The 24,733-nt window shown below is 40.5% G+C and overlaps 1 protein-coding gene across 1 annotated transcript; it reads right to left on the reverse strand.

The window, feature by feature from the left end:
• Window positions 1–3,395: 3,395 nt before the first annotated feature.
• On the reverse strand, window positions 3,396–24,346 carry MEX3C (mex-3 RNA binding family member C). The gene is made up of 2 exons (XM_043558860.1): window positions 23,573–24,346; window positions 3,396–6,430 (listed from the first exon to the last, which is right to left on the reverse strand). The coding sequence occupies exons 1-2, from the start codon at window positions 24,318–24,320 to the stop codon at window positions 5,205–5,207; spliced, it is 1,974 nt and encodes a 657-aa protein (XP_043414795.1). The 5' UTR covers window positions 24,321–24,346; the 3' UTR covers window positions 3,396–5,204.
• Between the last annotated feature and the right edge of the window lie 387 nt (window positions 24,347–24,733).

Here is a 24,733-nt window from a genome sequence, read left to right on the forward strand (position 1 = left end):
GTTGCTGGGAGGCACTGAACAAAAATTTACATAATCTTGGCCCTCATTTCCTGTTTCAAACTAGCAAGCTTCGTATTACTAAGCCAGTTCTTTTCAGTTTTGCCGTTGTGTGTTCAGCTGAGTGTCATAGCTCCTCCTTAAGACTTTCATGTTTAATAAGTTATTTATGCACACTCTCACAAAGATTGAAGATTTATAATTTTTAAATTTTCTTAAATGTTTATTCTGAGAGACCAAGCTAGAGGGCACAAGTAGGGGAGGGACAGAGAGAGACAGAGAATCCTAAGCAGGCTCCGTGCTGTCAGAGCAGAGCCTGACACAGGGCTCTATCTCACAAACTGAACCCTGAGATCATGACCTGAGCCGAAATCAAAGGATGCTTAACCAACTTGAGCCACCCAGGTACCCTGAAGGTTTATAATTTTTAAACACAAACACAAAGGCAGCAGCCAACTCATTTAGGCAAATTGTTACACCTCCATTTTCCATTAGACGTTAAAAAAAACACCCTGATGACCTAGAAATGTGTGGTTTCTCTTCAGCTCTTTCCTCTTGGGTTATCAATCCCCATCTCGGATCAATGAACTCTGTTTACCATTTAAAGTATCTAGGGGCACCTGGGTGGCTCAGTTGGTTAAGCATCCCACTTGGGCTCAGGTCATAGCTCACGATTCGTGAGCTCGAGTCCCATGTCGGGCTCTGTGCTGACAGTTTAGAATCCCTGCTTGGGATTCTGTCTCCCTCTCTCTCTCTCTGCCCCTCCCTGACCCATAGCCTGTCTCTCAAAAATGAATAAATGTTGAAAAGAAAGTTATCTAACCATTTATCCTCCCAAAGGAAGTTCTCTTGCATTGGTGTACCCGTGCTACCTCTAAAATGTAAAAGCAGGGGTGCCTACATGGCTCAGTCTGTTGATCATCCAACTTTGGCTGAGGTGATGATCTCACAGTTCACGAGTTTGAGCCCTGCTCAGAGCCTGGAGCCTACTTCAGATTGTGTTTCCCTCTCTCTGCCCCTCCCCCACTGGTGCGGTATCAAAAAATATATACATAAAAAAGATATTTAAGATGTAAAAGCAGATGAACATTAATACGGGGGCAGCATAGAAAGTCCCATGTGGTAGGGAAATCTAACATTCACAACTTTCAGTTATTTCACATGGTCAGCTTGAAGATACGTAATGGGAGTACTCTAAGATACCCAAAAAGGAAGGTATGGCAGTTTAAAGAAAACAGCTATTCTGAATCTTTATTAAACGGAATCTCATTAGGTTACTCAACACCCCTTCCTAATTCATCAGTGCTCCACTGCCCATAGTTACTTAATCACTAACAGAAAACAGTTAAGGTGTGGAATAGCCATAAAACAGTATTACTGCAACCAGTGAATTATGTGCTTCAGGAGACTGAAGTATACAGACATGAAAGACATGTTTGCAGTATATTATTAATAATCCTAATCCTTATTATTTACAAAAAGTTTTGGAATGAGCAAAGTAGAAACTTAAGTGGGGCTGGGAGTAGGGGGAGTTGGTAGCATATTGAGAACCATCGTCTGGTTTTTATGCTAACAGATGCACTGATAAGAATAATTGGAAGTGTTGTAAGTACCTGTACGTGCTTTCAAAACCTAATTATTCTAGCCTCTTCATCCTTGCTAAAAACCTGCTTTGCAAGGGACTTTTGATAAAATCCTGTATTGAAAGAATTACTGCTAGCTGTTTTCAGTTCAGCATCTACCCTCCAAGGCTGTGAAAATGGAATACAGGTGACCTCCGCTATCTGAAAGTTTGCTTTGCACTGCTTTGCTTTTATGAAAGACCCACATTAGTACCTGTTTTCGTCAACCAAAAGAAATCTGAAGAGGATTTTTACTTTTTAACTGCTTCTATGTCTGTTCGGTTTACAAAAGTTTTCACGGGAACACTTCAATTTCAGCTGGGGGGGGGGGGGAAACATGTAATATCAAGTACTCAGTAGGTCTGCCTAATTCTTAATTGTTCACGTTGTGGATTATCCAGTGGTGTAGCAATTCCCTGGTAACACGGGTCCACAGGCTTCCTAGAGCCTCTCTTCTCCAATACTTCTAAAAGCAAGAAAATTAACGCAAGCATCCAAGGAAAGGCGGATCCAGACTTAGAACTTGGGTAAATGCTTATCCGTTTTGCTAACATTGGTTTCAGATAGTTTCGGTTTCCTCTGGCAAGGAAAGCCTCCAAAGTAGCTTATTTTCAAGGTCCTCTGAAAGATCTTGACCTTATATTAAGTAAAAGAAATTCATATTCACTGGTCAGCCTACATTGGGGCTGACCATGGTTAATACTGAGCCCTAAATTTACTGTTTTTCCCTATAGGTGCATGCCTACGATCAAGTTAATTTATAAATTAGACACAAAAGATTAACAAGAATAAAAACAATTATAACAATATGTTGCAATAAAAGTTATGTAAATGTGGTCTCTTTCTCTCAGAACATCCCCCTTCTTTCGTGATGAGAGATGATAAAATGCCTACGTGACGAGATGAAGTCGGGTGTCTGTCTCCAGACCAACAGCAGCTGACCGTGGGTCACTGAAATGGCAGAAAAGGAAAACCGCGAATCGGGGGGACAGAACCTGGCACTGTAACACACCCCAAAATTTCGCCCTTGTAGAGATTAATCCTAAAATTAGCAAAGTAATTCCAGGGCAGTGATCTTACCCATCGTCAAATCTATGTTTTCCAGTCTCCTAGCACAGCCTCAGAATTTGTCCAACACCTAGTATGGAAGGACTTACGATGGCTGTGCAATCTAAGAATGAACAGAATTTTGGTTTCTTTAAAACATCTTAGAAAGGTCTTTATTTTTGTTTTGTAACAAATGGCAACAATTTAATCAGTATCAAATTGTTTCATTAGTGGAGTAATATTTTTATCAACCACAAACCTTTCAGAAGGTACTAAGCAACTGAAAGTTAAAAACTTGTTACCTTCGTATTAGAAAGAAATTGTTTTTCTAGATTTAGTGATAAAAAGATAAAAACCCGTAACAAAGGATAGAAACTGAATAGAGTCTAAACGGATTCAGGATTTTAGTTAACGTCAGTGTATAAAAAGTCATTTACTGTTTTGTCTAATGTACTTGTGGTCAACTACACAAACAAGCAACCAATCTAACACTAGCTAAATCTCTAATTTTACTATAATGTAACACTCATTTAAGGGAAAAGCTAAATTTGGGTAGGAGCCTAAGTGACACATTTAACACTAAGAACACACTAACAAAAACCACTGCAAGAAGGAACACAGGTAGCTGGCGTGTGAGAGGGGCAGTTCTGTAATAGACATGCTGTTTTGGTAAATGGCTATCTTCCAGTCTAAACTAATGATGGCATGAAAAACACCAGGGAGAATACATTCAAGTTAATGGAAACAAGTCTTTATTAAGTAACTTTTAATATCAGAAAAATAAAACTCTTATAATTCTCTTTACAGCAAATATATAATATCAGTGCTTTGGCCATCTTAAGTTAAAGGCCCTTTATCATAAAATATATGGTTTTAAACTTTACTCAAATTGAATTTATAATCCCTATGACTTCCCTACATATACATAACAAAAGAGTGTAGTAAAATTAGCAAATACTAAACTATATTGATAATTTATCATTCTTAGTTTGTGGTTTTTAGAAACAGTACACGCACCTAATATATGTCGATTCCTTGGCTTATTAGTTGCAGTGTACGATGCAACAAAATACAAAATACATGCTTGGTGAACATTCGTTCGTATCTACAAGACGGCAGCTAAAGATTAGGTTTCAATACTGACATTTAACTATCCTACAAGCAGTTAGCATTACATCATAATATGCCATCAAGGCAATTTTTATACTGAAAAAATCAAAATAAAAACCGTTATTTGTAAACTTTTATACGAAATGTAACTCTTCAAGTGGAAATAAAAAATAAAATTTGTCTATTTACTATTCAATACACATAGGATTTTCAATTTTTGTTATATTGAGAAAAAAAGCTCTTTTGTGTTGGGAAAATAATGCTTCAAAAAATAATTAGTAGAAAAACCCACCAGTATATTGTTTTTGTCCTTTCAATGCCAGCACAGATTTGGGAACATACTGAGGATGAAGTTACAAACATCCACAGGTGAAATGTAAAAGTGTATCTTAAAGAAATCTTTCCTCGTGATTGGAAATAGTTTTGAAATGAAGTAAACTGATTGAAGGTCATCATCACAGCTGCTTTCGTAAATTATGCTAAGGGCATTATTATCCCTCTCTCCCTCCCCTCCCCTAAATTACTAAAAAATAAAAATATATTTATAATGTGCAAGACAAATATGGATTGAACATAAAATGTTTCACATTTTGATCTATAGTCTAAAAATTAATCAACAGCTTGATCAGACTAATGAATGGAATGTTCGCATCCTCAATTAGCCAATATAGGTGCATCCCAAAGCCCTTCCCGAAATGGGAAAACCCAGGTGGTCACTTCCACATTCACCGAGGGAGGCAATGGGTAGGAATTCACAATCGACACAATTGCATTCCTGATCCAATGATCATACCAGCCGTGAGCATTCTGGGCGAGATGAAGGTCAATGTAGCAGTTTTTGTCCCAAATTATAACCAGTGATCGAGTAAACTGCCATCAGCCCTATTATTACCAATAAGTAATCACAATGCATTAAAAAGTTACTTGCAATCCTGCAGAATTAGGCATAAGTTGTTGTAAAATAAAAAACGAACCTGTTTTGTCAAAACTGGCAGTGTAAAGAAGGCAGCACTGGAAGTGTCTGAATCATCTGTAATGCCAAGTACCCTCCATAAACTCTTAATGTGGTTAGGCTTTGGGACCCACTGTTTTGAAATCTAGACGTATATACTTTTCTCATAGGCCACACAACCTATGATTATCTTCACTCAGCCAAGCTGAACTTCAGTTTTAGCAATTCTTATACAAGCTATGTCTCTGGGTCTACAGGATAGTATTAATAATTCAAACCAAACTAATAGACAAGAGACCACTTAGGTTTAGTGTTACCATAGCAGCCTTTTATAAGTTTACTAACAACTTTAGCCTAATCCCAATAAAGCCTGATAACAGTCATAAGAATTCATTAGGAAGTTTACTGGGGGTACCATTATACCCATGCCTTTACGAGTCCATATAGAGATATAGTATTTATGTATATATATATAGTTAAGAGTGAATCTGGATTGCCTGAGTAACAGCTGTCTGGCAAACTGGACATGATGGCGTTCTCTTTTCACAGATCTTGTTGGCACATTCCATGCAGAAGAGGTTGTGGCCACATGGAACTAGGGCAGCAATAACTTCATTCTCAAAGCAAATCACACAATCGTGCTTTCGTCTCGATTCTGGAGGTGAGCTAGAGGTGGAACCACCATTGGAAGAAGAGTAACTATTGGTACCATTAGAAAAAGCAGGGATGTATATTGGAAGGCCGACATGGTTGCCTGTACTAGGTGGGTCGCTCCTAACCCTCCGAGCAAGTGGGTGTTCAATGCTCTCGGGAAACGTAGGAGACAGACGAGGAGTAGATGGCTGACTTCCTCTACGCTGAGTCTTCATGTTACCAGAAGGATCACTCCCAAAGCCAGAGAGTGGGTTAACTGGTTCAAAGGGGGTCCAGATAGTTTGAGCAGATGTTGGTAAAGAGTCAAAGGCAGGAGAATCAACCGCAAGATCTTCTGAGCCTACAGATGGTAGTGTATCTCCAAACCAAAAGTTCCCTGTGCTAAATGGGCTCGTTGGACTAAAGTCAGCCAGCCTATTGCTTCCAAAGTAGGAATCTGTGGAGCCGCTTCCCAGAGAACTGGAACTATCGTTTCGGTAATTGGAGATCATTCTTGCGCGGCTAGGAGGAACCGGATTGGAGGAGAGCCACGCGGAGCCAAGAGTGCCACCTTCAAAGCTTACGTCGGTACCGTTGTAATGGAAATCATTCTCTTCGTTGAGCTCAATATAGTTTCCTGTACGCATGGCAATATGCATTTCTATTTCTTCTCGCGCTCGGTCGACATTTTCGGGCATCCCTGTCACTTCAAAGACAGGCTCCTTATCTCTGCTTGGAGTTACTATGTATGTGTGGGTCTGCTGCTGAATTCTTTTAATAGTTGCTCCTTTCGGTCCAACTACCAATCCCACGACACGATAGGGGACCCTCACTTGAACGGTGGTTTGACCGGGCAGATTTGGACTACACGACAATCCTCCCAGGGCAGGGCCATTTTTGTTTCGAGATGCACGAATCATGGAGAAGTGCTCTGCAGCTGAGAGAATCTCTCTTTTGGCCATGGCAACATCTTCTTTCCGTCCAGTGACAACAAAAATGGGCTCCTCACCACGAACAGGTGTCTTGATATATGTGTTTGTCTTGGCTCTCAGTGCTTTAATTTTACAACCTGTTAGAAAGAACATATTTCATAAGAATCAACATTTATGTCAATGATATTGATAAAGACAAATCACAGAAAGCTCCGTGCAAGCCAAATGTCTGCTTCTGGACAGCTGCGTTTTTGTTGTTGTTGTTGCTGTTGTTGTTTTAATTTTAGTTTTTCTTCATCATAAAAACTTATCACTAGATGAGAAAACTTTCCTAACTCCACAAATGCTCCCTGGTCCTCCGGTATACTCGTGACCTGGTCTTTCACTTAGGAAGAGGCGGTGCCTCTACCAGGAGATCTTAGAAGTCATGCTAATTGTTTCCTTTCCCTTGTTATCAGTCACTGCAAATGATGCATGAAATCCTCTGTACAGGCAAGCTAGACCACAAGCAGGTCTGACTTTCAGAACGGTAATAATTAGCTCGCTTGCAGGATGTTGGTGGCAAAGAAAAAACCACTAATGCATATGTAAGACACTGACCATCTACTGTCTCATTCAATCTATACAAGAACCCTAAGAACTTGATTATTACACTTTTATTGATAAGGAAAATGAAGCTCAGGAAAACGGTTAAACCCAGTCTAACTTAAAATCTATGGTCTTTTTGTCAGTCGAGAATCTCAAATTTCATACAACTATACTATAAAACAGAAGTTCTTTAACAGCTTTCCACTTAATTGTCATCTTTTAACATTACTCTTTCCTCTGCAAACTCACCTGATGAGCAAAATGCTCATGGCCCAAAGGCTGTCTCACATCTGCTGCCATCAGTTGAATGTGAGGCTTACTAAGTAAGGTATCCCCATAACTGCTTATTCTAGTTGTACACAAGCACTAACTCAATTAACTATGACACAAAAACCAGTGAAACATGAATGCAAAAAGACACTGTACTTGTATGAAAATTAAGATGATTATTTTTGAAAGTCTCAATAAATATATGTACCTTAAAGAAGAGAAGGGTGAATTATGCATGAGTGAGATGACTGTAAAGGCCTGGGGTAAAAAACTAACACAGAATGATGCTGCACTCACTGTAAAGTTCTTGCTAAATTCAAAAGAAACATATTGGAAATTGTATGGAATATGGGCACTGGATGGATTTTATTAAAAGACTACTCAGATTGGCAGACCCACTCTCAAATGAAAGGTTTTGGCCCCAAATCCTAAATGCATTTAAGTTAAAATAAAATATCAGAGATGCACATACATGACAATCCATTAATTCTTTAATTGACTTTTTAGAGCAATCACCTATTACCAGAACCAACTACATGAGATTAGAGGGCTTCAAAATGTAGCTTAAAGTGTTAAATGGACAACTGAGCCATGGGGTTATAGTTTTCAAAGATCTTACCATGAAGCTTGCTAGAATACATCTGTTCTCATGAATATATTATGTTATCTAGGTTCCTCAAAATGAAGAGGACAGGTTTTTTTTGTTTGTTTTTTTTTAGAGAGAGAGAGAGAGTGCAAATAGGGGAGAGAGGGAGAGAGAAAGAGGGAAAGAGAATCCCAAGCAGGTTCCATGCTCTACACAGACCCTGACGCGGGCGGGGCTTGACCCTTGGGATCATGACCTGAGACAAAATCAAGAGTCACTGGCTGAGAAACCCAGGTACCCTGAGGCCAGGTGCTCTTAAAGACACATGTCACACTTTGGGGGTGGTCTTTTTCTTAAATCTTTCCTCCCTTTTTTGCCCCCAATGAATTCATAACACATACAAACTGAGTCTTTACATACATCATTTCTAACCTGCTAACTGTAAAAGCTCCTCCTCCCCCAAGTCTCCCTGCCTCCAGTCCCACCTCACTCCAACCCATTGGCTATATTCATTTTAATCAAATGATGGTTTCTAAATAAAGCACAGATCACATGATCACTTCTTTGCATAAAGTGCTTTAATGGCTCCCTTTTACCACAAGGATAAAGTCCAAGCAATTTGGCACACAAGGCTCCTCTTTACCTGGGAACCGATGACCTCTCTCTAGATCTATCTCTTTACCACTTGCTTTTTCTCCTTCCTCACTTCTGTAACTCTGCAGTGTGCTCTTACCGTATTAAACTCCTTACCCATGCTCCCTTGCTTCTGTGACTAGAATGTTCCTTTGTCCTTGCCTCTTTACTCCCACCTCTGCTTGCTTTTTAATTCCTGCTGGCCTTCATATTTTAGTTTAGATGCCTCATCCTCTACAAAGGTTCCTATCCCTCAGGACTGCTTTGTGTACCCTTCTAAGCATAAGCATTCCCAAACCACTGGATGGTTGACTAGAAGTATATACCTTTAGGGCGCTCATACAGCACGTGTTGAAACAAAGATTGGTTTCCTTTATAAACACTGGGCCTTTCTTATACATATTGCTTTGAATGTAAGGTTGTTTTTTGCTGAGCTTTTCAAGACTTTCATCTTCTAGCCCCACATTGCTAACGCAACTTTGTTGAAGGGAACTGATTATGCTAACTTCAATTGTAACATATGCAACACAACTTTCTTCAACCTACCATTGGATTTTTGGAACTTAACCCACACCTTTCAACAAACTGTAAAACTTACAAAGAAATGGCTTGTTTTCTCACTGCTGGATCCTAGGTGCCTATCATAAAAACACTTTGAGAGTCAAGATTACTCTAATTCAAAGATATTCATTTGAGAAGATTTGGCAGGGAGGGGCTAAAAGCAAAACTGCAAGGAAAGCATTTAGTGCAGTAACTGGATAAGGTAAGAAGGGTCAAGGGGAGGAGGTGGCTTGGGGGCAATCAAGAAATTACTTCAATGAGTTGAATTTATGCTACTGTAAAACTCGAAAGTTTTAACTACAAAGACTGATGCTGTAGGGGTGCCTAGGTGGCTTGGTCGGTTAAGCGTTAAACTCTTGATTTTGGCTCAGGTCATGATCTCACGGTTGTGGGATGAAGTCCCGCATTGGGCTCTGTGCTGGGCACGGAGCCTGCTTGGGATTCTCTCTCTCCCTCTGCCCTCTCCCTTGCTTGTACATGCTCTCTCTCTCTCAAATGAATGGACGAATGAATAAATAGTGCTGCTGTAAATTTACATTTATAAAGAACTACAAGAAGATTGAGTTGATAGTGAGAACTACAAGAAGATTGAGTTGATAGTGTTACTTTTGACGATAAGGCAATGCTACTGCTTTTGCTCCACAATAGAGAGTGAATTAGAAGACACGAGCAATAAAACTTCCATATCTATTTTTTTATATAGACTGAATCTTCAGAAGACTCCCTCTTTCAGCACAAAAGATGTTGCTTAGGGCTGTGAACCGAGAGCACTTTCCATTGGCCAATATGTGACTGATGGAGAGCTAAGAAATTCTAAAAGGCTGCGATGTGAACAAATAACTAACTGTTTACATTATACATCCAGGGGAGTTATTGTTATTATTCAGATACTCTGGGCTACAATTTAACAAGAAGGCAGTCTGCTGGAATCACATTTCTAACAAAGAGGGTCCTGTTCATCCTGCAGAAAAACACTGGGAATTTCTATTAAGGACAAAGAGAGAAATAACCAAAGAGTTTGAGGTTAGTTCCTCTCAATCCTTACTAATACTGACCACTAGAAAATTGAATTAAGTAAACTTCTCCAAATAAATACTTTTGAGACTAGAAGCAACCATCAGTCACATGATACAACACTTTTTAATACCTAGTAGGAAGAAAATATGCCTAAAGGTACCCAGAATGCTATCTGGCCTAAGGCCGGTACTAACAAAGAGGTGTTTAAAAACTGGCTCTGGAGGACTGAAGACAAATATTTTGAGTGGGGACCACTTCTGATATAGGGGAGTCAGATAGGCCTATCCTGTGCCAAAGGACTGTGTACTTATTTAGGTCTTCCAGGTCAGAGGAGGTAATGGGAAGGTAGCAAAGCCCAGCCCCTCTAAGCCACTGCCAACAAAAATAAAAGAATGTATTTCTTCTCTCTCCTAAATTTTCTAAGACAGTTTTAACACAATAGCCTCAATTTGGATTAGGACTACAGGAAACCTCATCAATCATAATGTTGTTTCTATAGGAACATATACACTGAGGTTCAAACAACCAACACATGATTTCTAGGAATGAATATATATATATATAACAAAGTTGGGGACAATCTGACTAGGGAGACTTCTAAATAGGCAACACAAACTAAAGAAAAAACAAACTTGTTTTATTATTTTATAGGTGAAGGAGGTCAAAGGTTTTTAGAGTATTTTAGATTAAGTTTCTATTTGCAAAGTCTAAGATATTTAAAAAATCATTGAAGAATTTATAATCTCAGAGTGGCATAAAATTCAGAGGCCATAAAAGTACAGATAAATTAGATTGCACTTAAAAAATCTGCTGCATGGCAGAAGTCACCAAAAATAATTTAAAGAAATAATTATTTACAACTTATACCGCAAATGGCTAATTTCTCTCTCTTACATACACACATATACCTGCCCTACGTATCAGAACACCAAAACCTAATTTAAAAAAATAAAAGAAACTGTTCACCGAAAAGGAAATCTACAAATGGCTACGAAACATGAAAATTCCCATTTCCATGTGAACTGAAGGGTCTTTTTCCACCTATAAGAATATCAAATATCAAAACAAGCATCAAAAACAGTGCTACTAAGAACAGGGAAAAGGACCTTTATATTTAGTTGCTGGGAGTATGAACTGCCCAAGGGCAGTTTGTATTATTTATCAAAATTACAACTGCATGGATCCTTCTGCCCCTACAGTCCCACTCATAGAACTGATCCTGCAGAAATACTTGCACAGGTATAAAATGACCTTTGTATTATATTACTTAATTATATTAGCATGAGGCCAGTACAGCTATATAATGGAATACAATGCAGTCCTAAAACTGGTTCACTTAGGGGGACAGGGTAGAAGGGAGCCTTAATTTTCCTCCACACTCTTTATTATTTTAATAATTTTGAACCGTACAAATGCATTAGTTTTTTCCAAGAAGTATGATTAAACCAGAAAAGTTTTTTAAAATATAAAGAAATGACACATTTTACTGGACTTAGCATATATATTCATTAGACTTTTGGCTAGTACTGACATTATTTTAAATTGTATGAACTGCAGGGTAAATGATTTCATAACCTGAAATCTGAACAAGGCTTTTTAATTCTAAGAGGTGAGGTCTAACCATGGTCTTCTTACAGCTACTGATAAAAAGAACAGATGTCAAGCTTTGTACCAGAATGTGTAGATGTAGAATGTGTAGAATGTTAAGAACTAGGATAGCACAAAGTTTTATAGTTGTAATTCTGTTTTGATTTGGAAGTAAATCCCCCAAATGAAAAAGTCTCCAATCTAGCCCTAGTATAAGAACTCATTTCCCCTTTCTATCTATATCACTTGGCTGGGGCTGGGTTTGCCTTAAAACCCTGGAGCTGTGGCCAGATTCATGGCCTTCTTGCTCCCTGGTGAGCAGAGGTCCGGTCCCGGTCCCGCCTTGCTTCTGCAGAGTAAAGAGAACCTCTCCTGCCAGAGGCCTCAGCAGTAAAGAGGGACCCGTCTCTCTCTCATTGCTGGGAGAGGACTTAAAAGGAAGAAAAAGAACTGAAACGATGGATGTTCGGGGTTTCTCAAACCTGGGGTTGCAGTATCAATTTAATAGGCTGTAATCAACATTAAAAACAACCATTAAAATTAAAAACAATAACAAAACTCAACATGTTCCAAACATTTCAGTACAACATGTGTAAGAAGGGCTGCAATGCCAAATGTTCTTTTACTGGGGGTGGGGTGGGGGTTATCAAAGAAAAGTTTAACTGAAAGTAGTAGAGAGATGTGATGTGCTCTGGATAGCCTGCGGACAAGCCAACAGTCCCCACTGTGAACTGCCTATGGAGGCCTTCTGGCAGGACACTGTAGGTGGACTCTAGAAGCTGGAAGGAAAATGGAAGGCTCAATCCAGAAATCTTTTTCTGTTCTTTAATTTTGCTTACTATCTGCCTTAGATTTCTAATGCTGCCAAAGTTACCACACACAGTGAAAGGTGGACACATCTTCAATGACAGCAAGGGGTTTAAATTCCATCTTGTAGGGGCAAAGAATCTTTTTTTTTTTTTAATGTTTAGTTATTATGAGAGAGAGGGAGTAGGAGGGAGGAAGGGAGGGGGGGAGAGAGAGAGAGAGAGAGAGCATAAATGTGCGTGTGGGGGAGGGACAGAGAGAGAATCCCAAGAGGGCTCCACGAGGGGCTTGATCTCAGGAACTGTGAGATCATGACCTGAGCCGAAATCAACAGAGTTGGACACTTAACCTACTGAGCCACCACATGCCCATTTTTTTTTTCTTTCCTTTTTCTCCTTCTCCTCCTTCTTCTTCTTCTTCTTCTTCTTCTTCTTCTTCTTCTTCTTCTTCTTCTTCTTTTAAAGAAACAAGCCCCAAATGTTATGTGAGCTGTTGCTGATTTTTCACAGAGTATTTTGTTTTCTAGAAGTTCATTGTATTTTCCATTCACTTCATAAATTAGCTACATATACCTTAACTTAAGGTGACTTGAGAAAGCTAAACACCAAAATTGCATTATGTGTATATATCCACTTTGGGTCATCCTTGGCATGTACCTTTATTCAAAACTTCTCCCCAAGAGTGTTGTTTTAAGGGAAAAGAATCCTACTAGGATATCGGTGTAGTACACACACACACACACACACACACACACACACACACACACACTTTAAATAAGTCGTGGTGGTGGTAGGGCGCCTGCATGGCTCAGTTGGGTGGCTCTGCATTGACAGTGCTGAGCCTGCTTGGGATTCTCATTCTCTCTCTCTCTGCCCCTCCCTTGCTTGCAGGCTCTCACTCTCTCTCAGAACAAATAAACATTTATAAAGAGATAGACAGATAGACAGACACACAGACACACAGATAAGGAGGGGGAATGAAACTCTGTGAGTAGCTCTTTTACCTTTGAGAAAATTAGAACTCCTTGGCCTGACATTAAAACCACCCGCTGCCCCCCTCCCCCACTTCTCTCCCATCGAGTAGCCATAACCCAGCTTCTTCTAGACTTTATCATCTCCTAAACATGCCCTGTTCCTCCTGTTCCTCTTCTGTCTCTGCTCAGATACTTCCCTAAATAATGTGGAAAACCCATAGTACTTATGCTCCACACCTTATAGCTTCTGAGTAACAACCATGGCCGTTTGGAAGATGAGGCTGTACATGTGAAGGCTGGCTCTATGAACTCAAAATAGTACAAGGGGCTATTAGTAAAGGTGCAGACTCATTATTACTGCTACCACATATGAATCTTCCAACGCATAGTTTAAAGGAAACAATGTAAGAAGCAAAATACTGATTATCTGAAGGCCTGGGTCTTAAGTCTATCACCAGTTTCTCCTCCCCCCCCACCCCGTTTCTACTCCTGGTTTCAATGTCAGGTCATTCAACCTCTAGGTCCTTTCTGATGCTTACATTTTTGACCAAGTCCCTCTTCTCCTAGGAAAAAGTCACTGTTTCTTTTTTAAAGTCGTAAAAGAACTTGGGACAATCAGATACTACCTTATTTCATACACATATATCTTTTCTTCCTTTCCTCAAGGAAAAATAGGTTGAGTAATAATGGTTGGGAACATTGACTTCGGATGATCACTAACCAGCTTTGTGAACTTTAGCAGGTCAGTAAACCTTTATCTTTCCTTCATGGGTGAGGAACTACGATTAAAGATACTTTTCTCACTTGGTTCTTACAAGGATTAAATGAAATCATGTATTAAAAATGCTTATTACAATGCCCGTTTTTCAAGTAGGTGGCTCTGTAAAGGGTAACTTTTTTTTTAAGTATTTATTTTTGAGAGAGAAAGAGCACACACATATGTGAGGGAGGGAGGGGCAGAGAGAGAAGAGGACAGAAGATCTGAAGTGGGCTCTGCTGAGAGCATTGAGCCTGATGCGGGGCTCGAACCCATGAAATGAACTGTGAGATCATGACCTGAGCTGAAGTCAGACGCCTAACCTACTGACCCCACCCTGGCTCCCCAGTAAAGGGTAACTTACAAGACTACCCAACCATGCCCAACCACTCTTCAAGTATTTCCTGAAATAATAATGATAAAATAAAAATCTGTAGCACACTTTTCAGTTTTCCAAACTTGTCTAGATTTATTCCCATTTAATCATCATACCAGTGCTTTAAGAAGGGCAGGAAAGAACCTGAACTGCTCAAGATCTCCCAGCGGGAAAGTCAGATCTCAAACCCACGTTGTCTTAACAACCCCACATGCCTCTTATGACTCCATACTATTTTTTTCTAAAAGCACTGGAGGAACATATTATTTCATGTTTCATGATATATTAGAATTAAGAGGGGATCCTATTCCTTGAGGGATAGTCCAGACACACTATTCAAAAGCTCCTTTAACTTTACAGGAACTCAATTTCGGTATTATGTTTTCAAAGACTGATGGATATCAGCTAAATCCCAATAAGAGAGTGTTTCTTATGCATACTAACTTAACCCAACAGTTACACTGTTTAGATCAGCAATGCAAACTATTCATAAATGCACAGTATCATAAATGCTTTCCTTTCTAGAGTTCAAGTGAAGTGTCCTTGTAGCTCTTCTAGTCAAAATCCTCAAATCTTTTGTGAATACAGTCTCACTGTAGACATCATCATTATGTCAGCACTTCAAACAGCTTCATTATTGTGATTTTAGTTTTGTTATTATTGACTTTTAATGCCTTAAATCAAGAAGGTTGCTACTGGCCATAAAACAAAGCTCCAAATTAAGTTCAGGTTAACTGGCTCCTTACATAAAGGGTTGGGGATAAAAGCAAGAGGGAAGAAAACCCCAATTACCACAATATGGAAATTAAAACAGGAATAGTAAAATGGCAAATCTAATCCAACAATCCAGTTAAATACAATAAACATCACAAGCATCTACCTTGCTTTGGGTACTTTATCAAGGATGCAAAGATGACCAAGATTCAGTGCTGCCCTCACTGACTTGTATCAGTTTCAAGCACCAGAATGATCTGATGTTTACACATGTTCATATACAGATATCAGTCTCTTTTCTTATATTGTAGATAGTATTCAAACCTTCTGTATCTTTGCTGATCTTTTTGTCTGCTTGTTCTACCACTTACTGAGATAGCAGTGTTTAAGTCTCCAATTCCATGAGATTGAGACCCTGGGTAAGTTACTTATATCCCCATAGATCTGTTTCCTTACCTGTATGGTGGGAATAAGAATGGATCAAATGAGACGATACACTGTCTCACACACTTGAAGGTTTATAATTAAAAAAAAAAAAAAAAAAAAGTTGTTTGACTTTGAATCAATTTTCTATAGGAAGTTGAAAACACTTAAAGGATTTATCTCCTGAAGATAAAACTTAACATTTTGATTATATTATATAAAGCATGCTGAAATATTATCAACTTTACTGAACTTGGAGGGGATATGTCAAAGTCAATCTAACTGGGAATCTGAAATCTGGTATACTTTTGCATGATTGTAGGGACTCTTTTTGGACAAAAATCAGAATGTGAGAGCACTAAGAAATAATCTAATTCAACCTCATTTTATACATGAAGAAAACCGAAGCCTAGAATTGCCCAAAATTATGAACTAATAACTCCTAAAATACACCATTCTCTCAACCTAACTTATTTTTCTAGTAGATTCTTAAGGAGTTAAACAAAATCTAAAATTCCCCTTCTTTTTTCACTTAGACAAGAGAACTGAAATACTTAAAAAAAAAAAAAAAAAAGGCTCATATTTAGCCTTTCACCAAAGCTGAAACACCTAGATAAGGGTGTAAATTAGAGAAGAAAGCTAGAACAATTCTCCTAACTGGGGATTTTAAAATTAGGATCATGCGCTTTAGAGGATGTTAATAGAAACCTTAGAATTACTTCTATTTGGGTACCATATAATAATCAGATTCATTTGTAAACTTAAAAAAATATATATACTGTGGACCATTTAGTTAGTGGTATACCCTGGGAAAAACTTACTAAAGTGACAATTTTCAGTTTCAACGTAGTATGTGCTCAGAGTACAAATCTAGCAGATTTATAAACTTTACCCTGCCTCATATATAATTTATTATGTCTGTACTTTCAATTGTGCTATGAATCTGTACTAATGACATCTTCTCAAACTTGATCCCAACAACAAGTGGGGGATGGAAGGGGCCAGGAAGAACAAGTCATTGGAACAGGTTTTTTTCCCACAAGAAATGCTCAGTAAGGTTAAGTGATTTGTCCAAGGTCACAGGCAACAAATGGTGAAACCAAGTCTTTAACAAGTTTTTTTCTAAACTCCCAAGTTCCAATGTCCTTTCCTACAGTACATTAAAATGGTACTGATGGCAAGGGAGAAGGTATGTCAAAGGGAAGATGAGTGGTAAGGAAAAAGGGACAGTAATAAAAAGGTCAGCCTGAAATGTAAATACTGTTAATAATAGCAACCCTTCTGGGAAATTTTTTAGTTGTTTGGAACTATTCCCTCCCTACACTCCTCCAATGGTGTCCAAAAGATCAACTACTTCACGCTAATCTTGAACTACACCTGCAGTTTTCATTAAAGGACTGTCTTTATAATTTCAAGGCCAATCTTATTATTCCATGGTACTTTATTTGTAGTCAAATCAGGATTCTCTGCATATAATGAATTGTAATTTTTGCTTACTGGACAAAGGCAACAAACCATGCCCACATGAATTGTTCTTAAATCCCAAACACTGGCACGGAAGAGGTTCTAATGTTATGCAGTGCTCAATCATAGAATAAAGACTCGAACTGTCCAAATGGCACTAGGCTGTGCATATATTCAATGTAGTATAGTTGGACTTGGTAATACTAATACTAGAAAATTATTTTAAAAGCTTAAATATCATATTTAATCTTTAAAAATGTCCATATGGTACCTAATGGTGGCATGGGGAAAAAAGTTAAAAGTAAACTCAGAAATTATGGTCTAAAAGCCATCTGGGAGGTATTAAGATGTAGTTTAATAATAATAATAATAATAATAAAAAAAAAACTATCACTTTGGAATTACCTGAAGATCAATGGGGTTTTAAAATAGATCTTCCATAATCTACCTGGAGTTTCCTAAAGGAGGTTTTAAACTGCAAATACACTTACCTATTTAGTCTCTTATGAACATTGTTGCTTATTTTTTCATTTGGAGTTCAACTTCAAAAATTCTACATGGCCTAAATTACATTAAAAATTCTGTAACAATCCCTTTGATCATAAAATAATACTGTGGCAGTCACTATAGCTGTTCAGTAATATTCTGGCTCTCTTCTGTGGGCACATGGTTGTAATGGACCTTCTTACCTACTTGAAGTTAGGTGTGGCCCCATGACTTACTCTGATTAACAAAACAGGAGATGTAATTATTACTTCCGGGTCTAACATTTAAAGACCAGGATGTCCTATGCTACTGTCTCTTATTCCGCTGGCACATGGGAAGACCAGCTAACACTTGAGATGGTGGCCACTGCACTGGCCCGTGTCCCTGAATAACTGAAATGAGCAGAGCCCCTGTGAATAAGAAATTACCCTTTATTGTTTTAATACTGAGATGCTGGGGTTCGTTGTCATCACAACATAATTCAAATCTATCCAGACAGAAGTGCCGTGTAGCCAGAAGGCATTCAGACATCAGATGGTTCTAGTTGTTACACGTTAGAAGAAGAATATAATGTGTGAAACTGCTAAAGCCAAGAAAGGTAAATGAGATTAAAAAGTGGTTCGACTTAATTTCAGATTTAACTCAACAAAAACAGTATGTACTTATCGCTTAAAGTTTCATGTGTTTCCATTTATTTGTATCATTCAGTTTCTAGAGGTATTATCGATAAGGTTACATCCAGCTGAAGAGGTATCTGAAGCCTAGGGAGCTTAAGTGACTTGTCCAAGATCACAAAGTGAGTTACTGGCACAGAGTAATCAAATTTAGAAATTTTAATTTCTGATTGTAGACTCTTTCCAATATACCACAGCTGAGCAGAGACTGTTGAGGGAATTTGGGTAGTTTTTTATATTAAAACATATATTCTGAACATTTTTGTATTCGGTTTAAGGCAAAAGTATCAAATCTTTCAATCTGTACAAATATCAAATTCATTCAAAACCAAATCCACAAAATATTAAGCACTATCTTATAACTAAATACTATCTTTCCTTGAAAACTTAAGATATAAGAAGAGCTACATAGAATTCCAACCCATAAACTTTGTTGAAAACTTTCCTAAACAGGAATCTCTAACAGAGTAACAGTTCCCGTATACTTGACTCCCTGGATCATTTTTAGATTGTTGGTAACCAGGGGGTAGAAAATACACCCTTGTATTACCACCTTATTTTCCATTTCCTCCTAGTGAATCCAAATAGTTCATTAGCTGAATGAGCCAGGAAGAAAAGGCAGTAGATTCCCCACCCATTTGCAAAACAATAATTGAACCTTTCCCAAAGCTCCCAGAGCTAACAAACTATTATCAACTAAATTTAAATTTTAAAGCCTAGAAGTTACAATATAAGCTTTGTAAAGCTAGTAGGTATATAACACAAATTAACTCTCTGAACTATAAATAACAGTGAATTTTTAGTTAGGCATATGAGAAGGAGAATATTAGAATGATAACTGTGCCTTCTGGGTAGCAGAGACATCAAAATTTTATTAAGTAAATCAGTTTGCAGAGTGAGGATATCTGAAGTTATCTATACTAGAAATACAGTATCCCAAAGATTAGGGAAGAAATTAACTCAAATATCATTAACCTTCCTGAGCAGGATGCTTGAATACAGAGGCAGCAACTTAATCTTTGATGTCAAACAAACTGGTCTAAATCCAAGTTCCACTTTTTTTTCTTGGAGCAAGTTATCTCTTGGAGCTTCAGTTTCTACACCCATAAAATGGGGAAAACGGCCTAGAAGGATTATGGTACCTGGCAAAGAGAAGGCCAATAATCCCCCCTACTCCATAAAAGAAAAAATAATGTACTTTAGCGTTGTTCTGAAACAGTTTCTCCTCAAGAAATGTGTATTTCTTCTTGAATAGGGAATTTATGTATGGCATGACCTAAGTTTCTCTTTTTCTTTTGAACAAACATACACAAATAAGCATATACCTTATTTCAATTATGTTAAAACTTAAGAGTGGTTCTACCCTAATAAAATGGGGAAAATTGTCATAAGGATGTGTTTATGAGATATTGAAACAATGTAACATATTCGTTATTTTAAAAGTGACCACACAAATAACCACTGGGAAATCAGTGGAGACAGAGTAGCTCAATAAAGAAGAAAACAATGTCCGAAGGGGTCTAGCTCAGTGACAGCCAAAGGTACAGAGCCCACTAGAGTGTAGACACAAAAAAAACAGAACTCCAATTTCCACTGTTACCTCATTCTTTAAATTTTTTACATGTTTTTATAGTATATATCAGATACATATCATTCATACATAAATATACAAACTTTGGAAGTACAAGATTAATTTTTTTGACAGGATGTACAATAAAAAAAAGCTGGAGACAACTCTTCCAGGCTATGAGGCAAGAGAACAACATACATATAAAGTCACTATTGAAAATAGATGAAGACCCATGTTAAGCTTAAACAGTAACATACACCCCCTATGTTACAAATTTCTAAGACAACTGAATATATGACATTCAATATTTACTTATAATGTAGTTAAGAATGGGTATAGAGTTTATTTTAACTCACTTTTTAACCTAACTGGACATCAATGGCTGTACATTAAACCTCATATTAACTACTGCGAATGTGTCTTGTGGGTACTATGTTCAACAAAAGTTTAAGTTTTAAGTCTGTTGTCAGGTTTTTTTTTTTTTAAGTTTACTTCATTTATTTTTGAGACACACACACACAGACACGCGCGCGCACACACACACACACACACACACACGAACGGGGGGGGGGGGGGGCAGAAAGAAACGGAGAGAGAGGAGGCCAAGCAGGCTCTGCACTGTCAGCATGGAGCCTGATGTGGGGCTTGATCCCACAAACTGTGTGAGATCACGACCTGAGCCTAAATCAAGAGTCAGACACTTAACTGACTGAGCCACCCAGGCTCCCCAAGTCTATTGTCAGGTTTAATCTCTAGCCCATATTCTAAAACTTCAGTCTTATCAAAAAGCCCCTTTATTTAGCTCATGGCTTTATTTTACAGTATTGTTGGTTTCAATATGAGATGCAAATCTTAAAAAAATGGGGCCAATTTAACATTTGCAAATATGGGAGTGCAAATATGAGGTCAACACTGACAACTTTCATCACTATCAAAAGCAGTGGGTTGTTTGTTTTTTTTTTAAAGATACTGGAACCAGAGGCCATCTACGTGAGTTCTAGTCTATATGACTCAGAATTCCATTTGTCCTACCCTTTGCTTCAGAGCTGAAGTCAGAAATGTCTCCATCTGTGTCATATTTATTTCCAAAACCAATTAAGAGATGACAAACAGAAAATTACGACTTTAGGTAATGAATAAAATGGCAGGAATGGATAATCCTTAAGAATGAAAGTTTAGTTCATCCAAAGCAGACAAGTAAATTAAGTGATTTGCCCCATTTATTCGCTTGGAGAAAAGAGAAATTACCACCCTATAGAAGGATGCAAACATTAGAAGTTGCCTTGTTCCTGGTGGGAGTGGGAACACACTTGACAGGTTTGGTTATGGTGCTGGCTGCCAGGTGGAGATGGGGAAGGGGTCAATGATCCACTAGGTGCATGGTTCAGAACAGGAAAAGGGGGACAAGACTTTCTGCTCTTAAGATAAGATAGCGGATGATGACATCCTTTTAACAGGACTGTCAGCTCTGGGAAATATTAAGTGCAAGAGAATAGTCAGCAATTTGTCTCCATGTCCTAAGACATAAATAGAACCACATTTCCTTATTAACCAATGAGCACAGCCCAGAAAAACTAAAGATTTCATCTCATTTGCTGTAATTCAGGAGATGGTACAAAATAAAAACTCAGAATGAATTCAGTTTACTTTTAAATAATGGATTTGTATAAAGACAACAGTCTGTGCAATTAGGGATCATTTTTTGGTGCTTTAAATATAGAAAAGGACAAAAGTTTGTATTTAACTAAATATACAAAAGATATCATTATCTTGTCCTTAGTCAAACTGGCAAATAATGTAAATGTTCTTTTCTTTTGTTATCCTAAACTGTAAGCACACTAAAGCAACTTGTGCTCAGGCAGTGCAATCCTAGTATAGCATTTAGTTTTTCGTACTTTGGCCTGAATAGACACCCTCCCAGCCTCTTTTCGCCACACTCCTTTTAAGACCCCAAGTATCAAAAACAAAAACAAAAACAAAACCCCCAAAACTTTCTAATCATACTTAGAGATCATTCCTCCACACCTTTCCCTCACACTGTTCCTCAGTCCTTCTCCTTCTTCATCTCCATTTAAGTCCTATCCATTCTCCAAGTCCCTACAGGGTTGATGTTCTCACAAGCCATGTCTGTTTGTCACACACTCACTAGAGTGAGTGCCATTAAACGACATGTTAGTTTAGTGCCATTTCACTGTTTATTAGACTCCTAGTTTAAGGGCAGCAAGTTTGTCTGAATCAACCTCACATTCCCAACTGCCATAAACCCTCACCTGGCAAAACAGAAGCTTGAAACATAGCAATTCCTTGATGTACTTAATTGAATGGCCAACTCATTTTGGATTTATAAATTGAGATGTTACAGTTTTATTCTATGTAAGGTGAAACAGCGCTCTCCTAGATTAGTATCTTAAGTATGGCAAAACAAAGAACAAAAAAGCCCCCCAAGCCCATCCAAACAAGACAAAACAAAACAAAAACAAGGCATCTGAATCTTATTTACCAAACTATAGGAATAAATTCTCAGTTGAATGGTACCAGCTTCGAACCTTTAAAGTGCCTTTAAAGTACTAGTCATCAGGCAGTCTGAAATAAGCTATCTCCTTTATCCAGATTTCAGACGGGTTTTTCTTATTAAAATCCGAGAGGTAAGAAATGAGCCAACTCTGACATTTGAAACCACCATTTCCACAGACCTCTTATTTATGTGTACTTTAGACCACTTGGGAAAGATGAGATCATTTAAGCAGCAGCGCCATTATTTCTCTTTATTTGACCCCAACAATGCTCTCAACCTAACAGTAAAGAGACATGCATCAACCAGGCTAAGCTATATTGAAATAAGGCAGCTGGGGTAGTATTTACTCCTTTAGTATTGGGGGGGGAGGGGCTGGGGGGAAGCTATACTAAAGAGCAGAGGACCTTCCCTAAAAATGTCGGTTACAGAGGTACTCTGGGCATCCCCTTCCCCCACCTTCACAAATCTACTCCTGGAATCTGAGACATAGGTCCTTTGTCTGAACAATGTGGGAGGAGTCTGTCTGCAGTGCTGGTGTGCTGGCAAGTGAAGAGAATTTACTGAAAACTGTATAATCGCATAGAGTTCCTTAACTCAATTACCTTACTGTCCATTTTCTCTTCATCGTGTCCACTAGAGTAGTTCTAAAAGACAGCCAATGTGGCATTTCGAGAGTTAAAATGTATCAAAGGGAATACAGAAAGATCAACAGAGTTAGGCTGCTCTTCAAAAGCTAAGTTTCTGAATAGCAGAGGGGTGGAGGGGGGTGATGGCATTACCCACCACTTGAACATCCCCTTCCCTCTCGACTGAGCTCTTGTACAAAGCCTCCATTCCTGTCAATTTCTTCGTCTGAACACGCTGCTCCCTAAGGTGAGCTGGGTACTGTCGGCTGCGCAAACTTGCAATCTCGCAGCTTTCCGTGCACAACACCGAATCCACCACCGACCCGACCTTTTACCACCTCACTGAGGTTTTTGGTGCCACGCCAGCCTGGTGTTCCACGAATACAGCCCGAGTTAAGTGAACACCACCGGATTGGGTGCCTCGAGAAACTTAACACCTTTCACCATGCAAAACGAGCGGAATGCCGTGGGTTTTCGCAAGGTGACCCACCTTCTCATCTTATCTACCCACGGTTCCTCGCAGACCCCTTCGCGATGGATTTGGGGGACTCGCCGGGTTCAATGTTGCAGCCGGGAGCTCGCCTCTTTCGGCTCCCCCACCCACGCCCGGGGCCATGCCCAGCTGGACTCCCCTCCTCCCCGCCGCACTCACCCTGGCGACCGACAATCTCGGCGACATGCTCGGAGCTGGGCACCGGGACGCACTCGGTGGTGTTGACGCTCTTCCTCCGGAGCAGGGCCGCCTGCTCCCCGTTTAGGGCGGCCGCCGCCGCCGCCCCGCAGCCGCCGGGGCCGTAGGCGTGGGACAGCATCGCCGCCATCATGCCCTGGGCATCGTCCCCTCCGTAGAGCACCCCCGCCGCCGCGGCCGCCGCGGCCGCCTCCCGGGCATCGAAGCCGGCGGCGGGCAGCAGCACCGACCCCAGGGACCCGCCCGGGATCGGCTGGGTCTGGGAGGTGGCGGTCGCGGGCGGCGACAGCAGCAGCAGCGACTGTCGGTCCTCCTCCTCTGCCTCCTCCAGCTCCTCCTCCTCCAGCAAGTCTCCGTCCAGCTCCGCTTCCTCCCCCTCCTCCTCCTCCTCGTCCTCCTCCAGCTCCAGCTCGGCCGCCTCCGGGGCCCCGGGCCGGCCGGGCGGAGCCCGCTCCTCCGGAGACAGCCCCGCCGCCCGCCGGGCCTGGCCCTGCGCCGCCGCCGCCGCGGCCCGAAGCGCCGGGGTGCCGGGCTCCGCCGGGCTGGGGTCTTCGAGGCCTAGCGCGGCCAGGCGCTCCCTCAGCAGGAGCCCGTCCCCCTCCAGCTCCGGGCCGCCCGCGGGCGGCGGCAGCGGCGGCGGCGGCGGCGGCTGCGGCAGGGGGGCCGGGGCCGCCGCCAGGGCCAGGGCCGCGGAGCTGCCGCTCGGCATCGCGGCGGCGCGCTGTCAATGGCGGCGGCGGCGGCAGCGGCCGGGTCAGGCGCGGCGGGCGGCGAGCCCCATGGCGGACAGGGCTCGGGCCCTGCTCAGCGCGCAAACACCTTTCCTCTGGGGAGGCGGCGGGGCTGGCGACCCGGGCCGAGGAGCGCCAGGGCCGCCCGGAGACTGGAGAGGGCGGGGTGGAGGGGCAGAGGAAGGAGGCAGAGGTAGGTAACTAGGTGGGTGGGTGGGGACGGCAGCGGGGCGGGCTGCTGGAGGTGGCAGCGGCTCCCCTCTCAGGGTTTCTTTTGTTTCATGGCCTTAACCAGCCCCCGGCGCGCGCGGCGGCGGCGACGCCCCACGCCGCTCTCCGAAAGAAGCCGGCGAGCTCTGATTGGCTGCTTTTAATCTCTGGGAGCCCGCCC

This window comes from Prionailurus bengalensis, chromosome D3 (genome assembly GCF_016509475.1).
Source record: "Prionailurus bengalensis isolate Pbe53 chromosome D3, Fcat_Pben_1.1_paternal_pri, whole genome shotgun sequence".
Classification (NCBI taxonomy): domain Eukaryota; kingdom Metazoa; phylum Chordata; class Mammalia; order Carnivora; family Felidae; genus Prionailurus; species Prionailurus bengalensis.